Here is a 13,295-nt window from a genome sequence, read left to right as displayed (position 1 = left end):
GGTGGTAAGATCAGACAGCCAAGAGTTCTTTCATCCTTTGCTACTCCATAAATTTATGTAAAAAAAATTGATCTTTTGAGAATTAGTTTTGTTGCTTATAAAAATATATTTAGATTATATATTTCACAGAAGTATATTGTCCTGCAATTCATTGTTCATTATGAATTGAGGAAAAGTAAAGTTGTCTTATTCATTCCACGAATCTCATAATAACAGATCTAAGATAAAATCCAGTTACTTCTTAATGTGCCTAAACAAAAGAGGTAGTTCAATACAGCATGACCATAGGATGTGTCCACAAACTTCTAAACAAGTTGAATGAATAGAGGATCACTGTTTCCTGTCACCTTAAAAAAAGAAATCATTAGTAGCTAATCATATATTACTAAATATACTCTCTTTTGGTGCTGTTTTCTAGTAAGTGATGTTTAAAAAGGAACAACCTGTATTTTTACCACTTGATAATTTTTTTCAATTTTAAAAATTACCTAAATGACTTGATAAGCTTTTCAAAATTGCTGTTATTGCTTTGTTCTCAAGTTTCTGAAAGTTTTCTTATGCCTCATTTATTACATGTACTTTGTTATGTACTTTGTTACAAACGATTAGGACACCTCACTCATGTTTATATTTTAAGACATTCAACATAAATTCTGAAGACATTAAGAAATATTATGAAATATATAAATCTGATATCAGTTTCCTCTCAAACATCCTTCATTGGATGTGTATGTCTCTATTTTGTGTTTTCAAAGTATGATCACTTGCATCAAAATCATTAGAGGTGCTTATTTTAAAATGATGAATTCCATGATCTTTATCCAAATCAACTGACTTAAAATTTTGTTTGTGTACATGAGAATCTTGCTTGGGAATTTGCATTTCAAAAAAAGTTTCTTCACAAGGATGTAAATAGTCCAGCAATCACACTGATATTTCTACTCTGCAGTACAAGGTTCAAACTCTTTATTGTAACCTACCAGATCCTTCATAACCAAACTGCATTATTACCAGTACTGTTTAATATAATTTGGCAGGTCTGTTGGTAGAATTAAATGAAATCAGGTATTCATAATACCAATGACATGCCTGGTGCATAGTAGAATTTTAATTAACACTTAATCTTCTCCTCTCCCCTCTTTGGAACATACAGAATCGTAGGCGTATCTTTTTATTGAACTGATGGACCAATTTCATTGCAAAGAATGAGCAGATAATACAATAATGGATAATCTAATGTGATAAATTTCTTTGTGCATCTAAAAATGCCAAGATCACACAAACTTCTGAGGACAAAGCCACCTTAGAAACATGGAGTTTGTTAGGATTTGTTAAGAGTCATTTCAGCTTCTAGAAGATAGTCATACTACTGGGCTCTTTAGATAGCCTCACATATTCGGCATTAGATTAAGTCCCTCAATACTCTCAGTGTCCCTAGATAAACAATCACATGCTAAAACTACAAAGAGAATATTGTGATTGGACTTAAATGCACGTAGGGGTTCAAAGACTGAACCAGCACACTCTAAACTGAAGGCCATTGTGTTTTCATCAGCTTGTATTATAATTTTTGGTGATGACAGAAATATGGGAACAGGAAGACATGAAAACGGTCCTATGTTTTCCAAAAACCTAGGTTTTCCCTGTAGCCTGTTTCATGGAATGGCTTAAGCCTTTTCCAGCTTAATGTATTGGTAATCTCAAAAATCTTTAAAAAATATTTTTGATCAGTCAAATAATACCAAGATAAATGGAATATGTTTCTCCTTTATAAGGAGTTTGTTGACAAGGAAAGAGATATTTTACAAAACAGTTATCATCTCCAATTTTATTTTTTCTTCTCTTCTTTAAAAGAATCCCCCTTCCATCTACCTGACTTACTCAGTGGTTGGAGTCAGAGTTTGCACTTGCCTGTTCCTCTTCCTGAGAGTGCTGCAGTCAACTCTCTGTCTTTCTCTGTGTTATCCTTTGTACAAGGACCATTGTGGTCCATAGTAACCACTGTGTTCCTACTCATTTGACTCTTTCTATGGTCCATTTTTATGCTTTTTTTGTTTTTCTTTGCTAATATCTTAGCTTCCAACCAATAAGCCCCTTTACTATTGGAACAGCTTCACATTTTAGTGTTCAACCCATAATCCTTCAATGGTAGGGGCTGTATAGCATTTCAGCAAGATAACTATCTCTTAAGATGAAGTGTTCTAATGAAATTGCAGGATCCTATAACACAGGCTAATTGGTTAACTAAAATAAGATTTAACAATCCTTGAGATGTTGCCCTGTGTTGTTCTGTAGGCCATTCTGTGATGTTTGAGAAGCAAGGGGACCTAAGAGTCCTATCTGTTACCAAGCAACGTATGGAGAAAAGGAAAACCATGAAAATTCTAGAGTTTGACAGTGTGCTTGTTGTGCAATTCCTTATTTACATGCATATTTTTTATTCAGCTCAACAATATCCTCTGTTTCAGAGAAAGTTGCTATAAGAAACTTGTCATGAATACAATTGCACATCAAAGGATCTAAAGCCCTTGTGTTTCTCTGACTATTTTTAAAATGTCAAGTCTCACTCGGTAGGATGCAGTCTGCAACAACATTTATTGTGTTTATAGCCAGAAAAGAAACTGCATTAACAATGTAATTGCATCCAGTAAGGGTCACATATATTTTGACCATTATTTAACGTCTCTCTGGATAGAAGCAGCAAGTTCAAAAGAACAATCTGTTTTTCATTCACATATTTTCCATCCCTCTCCATTGCTTTGATTGCTTCTATAATATAAAAAACATGATGTCATTATTTTTCAATGTGAATATTTTACCAATGTCCAAATTTATAATAGGACAGAGGTTGGTCTCAACTAGGACATACGGAAGGAAAAATTATATTATCAATTTATATCTAAATGATACTATTGGTTAATTAATTAAACAATTGCCTCTGTGTGTGATTGAATCTACTGTTACCAAATGCCCTTTGCTTAATGGTTGGGTGTTATAAAAAATGATATGTTTATCTTTTACTAAAGCACCATTTTATTACTTTTTATTAAAATTATTAACTTTTATTAAATTCTTAAAACCATATTATTTTGCATATACAGATACCCAGCATTACAATCTGAAAATACAATTCCTAAAAATAAGCTGTATGTAGGAAACCACTGGCCTCTTCTGTCTTGCTGCATTATGTAGACTTGATGTATGTTGCTTTAGTATTATTAGGAACTCTGCTAAATCAGCTCTCTAATCCTTCTATGATTATTGGATTTGGATAATTTATCAAGCACATGATTTAATAAATGCACAATGACTCTTTAAAAATAAACAACCTCTAGCCTATTTGCCACACCACAACTATAGTGATTGCAACTACAGAGAACTTGATTTATTTTTGTGGTAGTCATATGGGAGGTGCAGGGTGAGGATAGCCACATCTCCCCCTCTCAGAGAATGAATCTTCCTATACAAGAAATTTTCAAGAAATATATGTGACATGCAATCAAACACTTTTCATTTTTTAATTTATTATTGTATATACATACATAAAATATAACTAAGCAGCCTTTTGTAAACTGATGTAAGAAGATGTGCTTTGCACCAAATCTGCTTCTAGTTCTTTCCTGTATGATATAGAACCCAGCATAGTACCTTCCTGATAGAAGAAATTTTGTCCTGGAAGTCCTTCCTGATCCCTCAGATGAGTGAGGACCCTTGTAGACCTTTCCCTAGCACCCTGTAGAATTTATTTTATAATTAAAGTCAATATCTCTTCATGAAAAATGTTTCAAAACCTGTGGGGACCTGACTTAGTCCCTGACATATAGCTGATGCCCAATAAATATTTAATTAATACTCGAAATGCCTTTGAGCAGTATGAACATGGATTAATAAATGATCCCTGATAGCAATTTGGTAGGTGTTCACATTAGTTTCTAGAACTATTTCTCTGAACCTTATCCAAAGTCCTAAGGTTGAAGTGATAATAAGTTACAATATAAGACAGGTCAATACCAATCATTTTGCATACCAACTTGTCTTCCACTTTTGTTATCCCTCTTGCTGCTAGCTGTATTTGATATGTATTTAATAAATGCTATATATTATAATAAAGTATCTTTATTTACTTAGGGCATCTTAGGTAATTGCATAACTTCATTAGCCTTTACATCAATTTTAGGCAGGGGAACAGGAAACCGGAATCTACAAACATGCAAATTAACAATGGCAAGTGTCAAAATGTATAACCCTGATGGGACCTCTTGCTCAGGTCTTTACAAATATCACTGATGGGTGTTCTCAGTTCTTGATTATTCTTTTGAATCCTATGTTCAGATTTGGGAAACATTGTCTCAGTAGCTACTGCTATTCCTGAATTGTTAAAATTAGGAAAGAGATTTAAAAATAAAGAAAAAAAATGCTAATTGGTGTTTGAGAGTCCAGATTCTGTAGCCAGATACTTAAACTCAAAACAAAAAATTACTATGCTGACTAAGTGGCCTTGGGATATTCAGTTAACTGTTCAATGCCTCTGTTTTATCATCTGCAAAATAGAATAAAGCTATTGTAAGGACTAAACAAATTAATTCATGCAAAAATTTAAACTAATGCTTGGCTGTAGAAAGAGCTCAACCAATGTTAGTTGCTATTACCATTATTAATATTATGCTGAAGTTAGTTATTAGCAAAATGTAATGAAGATATTTAACTTTTAATTTGTCAACCAGTCCAGGCAAAATGCTGCTAGACATAGTAAAACAAAAAGAAAAATTGTTTCCTTGAAGCTTCTCTTCTTGCTAAGAAATTCTAGCATACTGTGTTCCCTCTCTAGGAACAGCACGACTGGCAGAGAAAATAACTTGTTTTACAGTCAAAACACGAGTATAACACTTTTAAAAGTCATTAAAAATACCCATAAATTATTTCAAGTTAATCTGTAAATATACTTTGCTTGCTACAATTTAACAACAGATGAGTGATGACATTCCCTGAAAGAGGAAAGATATCTCAAAAAAGTGAAAAAATTAAATCCATTACATTTCTGTGGTCTGATAGAAGACAGTAAGCATTCTATTTCAGTAAAAAGATTTCTAGATAGAAAGCTTCCTCTCTTAGCCTGGGGCTCTCTACAGCCAAGGAAAGTTGCAAGTGCAGAGGATAATCCTGAAGGAGTAACATTCAGTACCTCCTTGGAGCAGCCCTTCTCTCCTGGCTGATGGGGATTTAGTGACTTAATACCCAGCTTCCTTGCCCTTTGGATAAGAAAATTCTCACACACCTGTTTGATACTGGATTTTCAGTATTCTCTAGCAAGATTAGGTTCCAGTCATCCAGGGTGGGAGATTGTTTGATAAGATGCCTTCTATTGACTGTCTTCCCTTTCTCACCTCTCCTCTTTCTACTATCCTCACCTATTTGTGAGCTACTTACATTCAAATTTTGTCTCTAGGTCTGTTCTGGGGGTAACCCAAACTAAGACTCATGGTAATCTCCAGGTGTGTCTTCAGAGTTTAGGCTCAGAACATAGGAGGTAAGTTTTTTCAGCAAGAGTAGAGAATAGGAAGGATAAGAATCTTGAAGTTTGTGTCCCTGGCTGTTGGTTTCTCAATTGTTGGGGCTATTTTCTTCCTTGAAGGCTTGGAATTGACAGTTGTTAGTGCATATTTATAGGAAATCTGCTTCTATCAGTGTAGGGGACAAATTAAAGGCCCATCTCTTTCATAATCAAGTCAAATTTCTGGGGAGTCATAGCCTCTTTGTGTCTCCTTTTTTTGCTCTATACCCATCTGTTTCCCATCAAGCCTAAGGGATCCAGCCAGGCTCTACATGGTCTGTCAGCTGTAGCAATTCTGTAGTGAAAGGAGGTGCCAGCCCCAAACCAGGTGTCCAATAATCTTGCTCAGCCCTTGGCAACAGCAGGTAGCATTGTAGGGACTGAAATAACTCCTCAGGGTACTGGAGAGGAAAGAACTCTTTTTCCTCCAGGGATAGCCACAGCTATGCAATTTCAACAGCTGGATTCCAAGTTTACCACTGTTTGCTAATATAGTTCTTTAGTGTTTCATGTACTTTCCCTGTGGTGGATCTAAGGACCAGACAGGATAGGTCACAAGGAGTTTCTAAGAAGAGCCCCACATTTTGGAATCAAATATTTGATATACATCTCCAGGGTTAAAATCCTTCTTAAAATAAATTGCCATCTCAGAGGCTTTTGGAATTCTTCAGTGACTTTGAAATTCTCTGCTACCAGGTAACTTATTTAAGTCTACCTCAGTCCATCAAGAATATTCTAGTATTTTCAAAATCTTAAGAATGAAAGGGTTGGGTCTCAAACCATTTTTTTTTCCTGAAACTTAGGTCCTCCATAATAATATATCATTTTCTCCTCCTGCTATTGGCCTTTACGAACGTAAGCAGGATAAGCAAGTTCTTTAGTAAGACCTCCATCAAAACCTTTCTGTAGAAAGACACCCTTGAATTACTCACTGGCAACAACAGGAGATATCTTCCAGGGACCTGAATGTGTCTACTTCCACATGTAGCTCTTACATGGTGGTTCTTCTTGGGCTGAGGGTAGGGAGCAGGGTGATTTGGATCTTGCTGATTAAACTCCATGGTGTGAGTTTTATCAGAAGTATTCATTTTGGTAGTTGTCAGGATTATATAAGTCCTTCATTTTCTAAGAGAGTTTAACTTTCAAATAATTTTTGTTTAAGTAAACTTGTCAAATATAGACATTGAAGTTCCATATGGGATTCCATTACTTTTCCTGTCAAGGGCAAGCAACAGAAAGGAAGTAGCACAAATATGGCTATTCTTTAGGGGGGTGTGCACAAAATATATTTTGAATATATAACTCTGGCTATACTATGAAGAATTGGTTAGATATAGAATTTCAGATCAATTAGGAAGTTTATGGAACATTCTAGATGAGAGGTAATGGAAGGCTTAAAGCTATATTTTAGCCATGTTATGAGTGCCTAAATTTTTGTGTACTGGTTTTGTGTCACGCTGTATAATTTCTCCTTTTTCTGGGAAAATACATCAGGTGTGTTAGAAGTATATCTTTACTACCTCTCCTACATTGATACTCTAACTTTGGATAAGGATCATGAGAACTGGGAGGTCTTATCTTCAAGGAGATTCCCCCCAGTCCCCTAGCTCCTGGAAAGCTGCCATGAGGTTTGTTGTCTACAGGGTATTTTCTGGGAAATTGGGGGTTTTCTAGTATTAAGTGGCTATAAATCAGAACCAGGCCACTTCAGGATGAATGTAACAGCCTGAAGGTCACCATACACCACAAAATCATGCTATGCAGACTCTCACCATACCGTAATTTATCAGATAATACTGCTGCTCTGAAATTTAGGAGAAGGGAAAGGACTCCCTGCAGATCACTGAATCATGGCCCTATGCACTGGTTGAGGTTCAGGTTTTCTGACTCCTGATGCCAGCTCCCTTCCCACTAATCAAGAACTATGCTCCAGTCAAAAAAGAATTCTTCAAGTTTGTATAAAAAGTCTGTGCTTCTTTCTACCCCCCAGGGTTTTGCTCATTCTCCTCCCATAGTGTGGACTACCTATCCTCTGTTACCCTCCACCTTTCTGAGCCCAAAACACATATATGATGTGTAATTACATGATGTCTTTAAAATAGAATAAAACATGGTTGTTTGTAGGAAACAAAAGAGTCATATTTAATAACTTTGTGCTACTAAATTTTTTCTCCAACTGAATAAAAATTGTGACTTGTGTGTTTACTTAATTTTAGCTTTCTTCTCTCTCTCTTAGCACAATAATGATCACATACAAAAAAGCTTATGATTTATCTACTTTTTGTCATATTATGTCACACCATGCCCTAGTGATAGTTTCTCTCAATGTCTTTCTCTTGCTACCTAAAACACAGGTGTAATGATTATCTCATAGCATCAACTTCTGCAGTAGGATTCTGTTGCATTTTAAATTTCACTGAGGGCATAAAAACAATCCCACAATGATAGTTTTAACTTACAGCTCATGTATGAGATATGAACTCTGCTTACTTTACTATGAATTTATAAAAATGAAACAAACCACACAATGTTCAATGAGTTTCTTGGCCTGCAACTAAAGAAAAATTACATTATAGAGCCTTGGTATTGTTATTGCTTTAGTGAACCTATTTATATCCAACTACATTGTTTGTGCCTTGACTAATAAATCCATTCGAAGCATTTACTGCAAATACAGTCACCATGCTGAGCAATGGGCTACAATAATTAAGGGTAGAAAAATAGCCCTATTTTCTAGATATTCACAGTTTAGAAAATAAAGATTTCTCTTTTTTTCTCCTCCAAACTGATCTAGTGAGTAAGAGAAAGATTTGTGACAGAGTCAGAGTAAATAAGCACATCCCAAAAGGCAAAATGAAAGAGGTTATTATTATTCTTTACTAAATTTAAGAAAAAGTCTAAAATGTATGCTACATCTGTGTGTGAGTGTATATAATATTTTCCCCCAAAATGAAGCTTTTCCTGTGTAAAATTTTCCTAAAATACTCTTAAGAACCTTTAAATACAACTAAAATTGTATCAGGTTGGAGAAAAAGCAAACTTTATTTGAGATAACTATAATTTTCCATTATTACCCTTAAAATCTAAAAGACTTGATGTGTAATTAATAATTTTTTGACAATCAGACCTTGCCCAACCTCAATGAGACCACTAGGGTCAATATTATTTAGTAATAAAGGAATGCCTTTGCAATGTGGTGATCATTAGTTTATTTTATAATTTAAAATATTTTTGTTCTGCATAATAATTTTTTCTTTCCAATTCATTTTTTCTTCATCTTTTGACCAGGAGTAAAATGGTCTAAGAGGTGTATAGAAGGAAGAACACCAGGGTCATGAGGCATAGTTTTTCCTTGTAAAGTTATAATAATGGAATTTCACAGTGGTTGAATCACTCTTTGCTGATGAAGTGTGCAGCAGCGTCTTAGTCCACTTTGTGTCATTAGAATATTGCACACTGGGTAATTTATGAACAGTAGAAGCTTATTCAGCTCACAGTTCTAAAAGCCCAAGTCCAATATCAAGGTGCTAGCACCTGGTGAAGGCCTTTTTGCTGTCACAGCATGGTGGAAGACATCACACCACCACATTGTGAAAGAGCTGAATAGGGTGCAAGCTTGGGTCTCTTTCTCCTCTTACAGTCACTAATTTCATCACGGGGACCCATCCTCAGGAACTGATCTAATTGTCATGACCTCTCAAAGCACCCCCCACCTCCATTCACATATGAATTGGAGACTGAGTTTCTCATACCTGTATTTGAAAGAAAATATCAAACACTACACATGGAGATCTAAATAACATAATCATTAAGGGGTTAAGATAAGATAGTATATAGTATAGATAACTGGCCAATATTACAAAAAAAAAAAAAATATATATATATATATATATATATATATATATATATATATATATATATATATATATATATTAGAAAAGATGGTTGCATAGTAGAAAGAACAGTGGAGAAGAAGTAAAGGAGCCAGATCCACTGTATTTAACCACATAATCATTGCAGATGATTATGGAAAATTGTTTTGAAAGAAAATGGGGGACCACCAATATGTAAAGCTTTTGAAAACAACTGTGCCAGTATTACTTGAAAATCTTTATTACTAAATTGTCTTTGTTGTGAGATTAGAATACATAAAATTCCCGTGAATATACATTAAAATCGAATAATCCAAAACAACACATATTGTTTCTCTGTGATTAGCAAACATTTTTCCACCCTGGGGGGAAAAATGGTAACAGATTAGATGTTATTGATTTGTGAATGATAGTCAAACTGAGAAAATGTACTACAGTGTTGCTAAGTATAAACTTAGAAACTTTCATCTTCTGTTAGAAGATTCTCTACTGCTTTGGCCCATTTCATTCCCTATCATTGGTTTCATTGTGTGATGTGCTGTCCTCTGCACCACTCACACAAGATGTGTTTGCCATTAATACTGCAGCACTCTGAATAAACCCTGCAAGTGGGCTTTCGGAAAGCTACTGACAATGTGCATGAACTGAGAATTGTTGGCTTCGTGCTTTCAGTGAGTGAGAAGACAAATGCTCATCCATGTGCCACTGATGAATATTTCGCAGCTCTGTTTACCTCATATACAGAATTATAGTATGCAACAACCACATAATGAAAGGTTATAAACCAATGTTTGGATGAAAAAACAGAATGTGACGATTATGTAGTGGCAATGATTGTGAGGTGAAATATGATAGTTGTAGTTTTTTACAAACAACCAGCTGAGGGACTTCTGCTGGATCCCACTATACATTTTATGCTACAGCAAAACCAACAGCATAGACCTTCAAATCAGTCAGACTTGGGGAATGACTTGAGAAAGTTACCTAATCTTTACAATCTTCAGTTTTATTTCTGTGACATGAATGTAAAATGCTTGCCTTGCTGAGCTGTTGTGAAATTAAAGAATAATGATTGAAAATGTCTAAACTTTTGAAAAGTATCGGAGATATCTAGTATATGCTCAGTAAATTTTGATTATCAATATTTGGGTTTTGTTTTATTATTATTTTTCTATTAATTTATTTATTTACTTGGGATTGAACCCAGGGTTTCTACTGAGCTCTGTCCACAGCCCATTTTATATTTTTATTTTGAGACAGGGTTTCACTTAGGGTTTTGTTAAGTGGCTGAGGCCAGCTCTGAACTTGCAACAATCTTCCTGCCTCAGCCTCCTGCATTGTTGATCTCAATGTTTTTAGCATAAGATATTAATTCTCTCATTACCGGCCTCTAAGATTGTCAGCATAATGCAATGAGATAAGTATAAAGCACTTGGAAAAGAATAAGGTCTTCCATAAACATAAGGGGAGGTTTCCCTTGTATGCCCAAGAAATACTGAATTCCAGAGTGAGTGAAGAAAGTGTGCAGCTTGGCTCATCTCTTCTCACATGGTGACAGGGGTGTACAAATTTCCCTCGTGCTTATGAAACTGCAAATAGGCTGATTTAGTCTAAGCATTTTATCATGGGCCAGGTGCCTAGGAAGTCCCACTTTTTATTGCCAGGTTCTTATTGAAAGAAATAGAAAGGTGGTTGGCTTAAATTCCAGCTATAGGAGCTGCCAAATGAATTAAAAAAAAATAACAAAACAAGTCTCTCTAGCAGCACACAAGGTCGCCTTTCTCCTCCTTCCGCCTTCTTTCATTTTAATGTTCTGTAATGTGTGGTTTTCAGATTCCAAAAGTGTAAACAAAACTTGTCTGTTCTGCAGTTTCTATTATCCAGTACAAATTGGAAAAGGAAACCATAATGCTTCTTAATCTTCTTTAAAAATTTCTTTTTACAAATAATTTATTTCCAAATATCAGTGTCCCTTACACAATTTGGATGGGGTGGGTGGAATAGAAAGAGGATTCATATCAACCTATTGCAGACAATTCTCCTTGCCTGTAGCGCAGCATGATCCATGCCAGCAGTTTCCCAGAATATTTGTGATCACTATGCTGGGGAGAAAACTCTGCAAAGACATCCCAGTCATTGAGGATGTCTACTACATTTGCAGGGAAACATACCTCAAAGGAATGAAGGTGAATCAAAGGTGCTTCTTTCTTTTATTTGTTTCTAGAAAACACATTTTCCCAAATCAAATTGAATTATATTTTTATCATGATATGAATTTTATGAACAATTGAGAAATATAATTTTAAATGTTAAATGAAATTTGTTTCTTGTTTAATATGTATATATATATATGTATATTTGAATTATAGAATTCTATTTTCCTTATAAGTTTATATCTTCTATGTGTTCCTTACTGTCTCAAGGTTGTGTGCTGATTTCCCTGTGTAGTTTCACAACACAATGTCTTCATTCACTACTCACATTTCATAGTGCATTAATAATCTCAACACAAGTCATTCCCTGGGCGCTGGATTCAGAGTTTTAAAAGATATAGGGACATTTCTTAAGCCTAGGTAAATATTAAATATCAGTTATGCGAGAGAGGGAGAGAGAACAATGACATTTGCTGCCAGCCTTGCAGTCCTTTGAGATGTGTGTTTGAGCACATATGACTTGTTGAGTCTATTAAACAGATCTGGTTCAGCTGTGGTGCATATGTTGGTTTTCAAATACAAGTTCAGATGGGTTGTTGGTAGAATATGCATGTACATGAACTCCAGATATGAGCTTTGGAAATGCCGTTTGAAATTTTATTCATTTTTTAAATTTAAATACTGATCTGAAAAATATAAATAGATTTGGTTTTGACATTTGGAAACATGGTTAGGAAGAGTAAAACATTAAGGAAAATAGTCCCTAAAATATTAAAGGAATGCTTTATATTGAATTATATTTTAAATGAAATAAATTGAGCATTAATTCTGTCTGGAGTTTTAATTAGTCTGATAAGCAGACTGTGGATCTCAACTGTTCGTGTGATAGTGATCCGAACTATTGTATAAGGAATATATTAAATATTTTAAACCTGGTTAAGGATCCTTCAACTAGAGAAGATACTTCACAGTAGTTTAGCTCAAAAAGAAAAGGAACAAACCGTTATGTTTATATAAAAGGGGGTTTAAGAAAATAGAGATTTTATAAAATTCTATTTTTCCTTCTGTGTTTTTATACTCTAGATGTATAAAATACATGAAATAATAATAATAAAAAACAAGCAAACTCTTAATTACCAAATGCTAATTATTTTTTTCTTTTCCATTTCAGCTCTCAGGAGAAGTGATTTTGCAAATTGCCAATGAACCAGTTCTGCCCTTTAATGCTCTTGATATAGCTTTAGAAGTTCAAAACAGCCTTAAAGGTAATTTTTCTTTAAATTATAATAATTTTAGAAAATGAAAAATTATTCAACTAATTTTCAACAAGGAATAAATGAAGTCACCTACTATCTCATTAGCTATGGCAATGGTGTCCCTCCCTTCCTATGGAGACTTATCATGAGAAGGGCCTGGAAGAATTTTAACTGATATGTCAACACAAATGAAATGTGCCTAGTGTGAACAGAAGAGTTTAAATCTTGGTCTCCCTGCTTTCTTTAATCAAAGAGATTTATAATTCTGTTTCTGTCATTATTTACCAGTTACATATGAGATAATATAGTTCAGAGATCTGATCTATTTTTTTTTTCAACATTGTGCCAAACACCTAGTCATTCCAAACAATGATGCCCCAGAAATTTCTCCTTTGGGATTGGTTTCTATGGAGTATGAGCCCCATTCCATTTGACTGAAATGTTGGCTCAGGTCAAAGATGAT

The 13,295-nt window shown here is 34.6% G+C and overlaps 1 protein-coding gene across 1 annotated transcript in view; it reads left to right on the top strand.

Moving 5' to 3' along the window:
• Nucleotides 1-13,295, top strand: part of Naaladl2 (N-acetylated alpha-linked acidic dipeptidase like 2) — a 675,105-nt gene that overhangs the window by 615,979 nt on the left and 45,831 nt on the right. Inside the window, exon 12 of the mRNA XM_071614921.1 lies at nucleotides 12,748-12,841. Coding sequence (XP_071471022.1) covers nucleotides 12,748-12,841 — 94 coding nt within the window. The remainder of the gene's footprint in view (nucleotides 1-12,747; nucleotides 12,842-13,295) is intronic.

Source organism: Marmota flaviventris, chromosome 8 (assembly GCF_047511675.1).
Source record: "Marmota flaviventris isolate mMarFla1 chromosome 8, mMarFla1.hap1, whole genome shotgun sequence".
In the NCBI taxonomy this organism is placed as follows: domain Eukaryota; kingdom Metazoa; phylum Chordata; class Mammalia; order Rodentia; family Sciuridae; genus Marmota; species Marmota flaviventris.
This window is presented reverse-complemented; position numbering and strand designations above follow the sequence as displayed.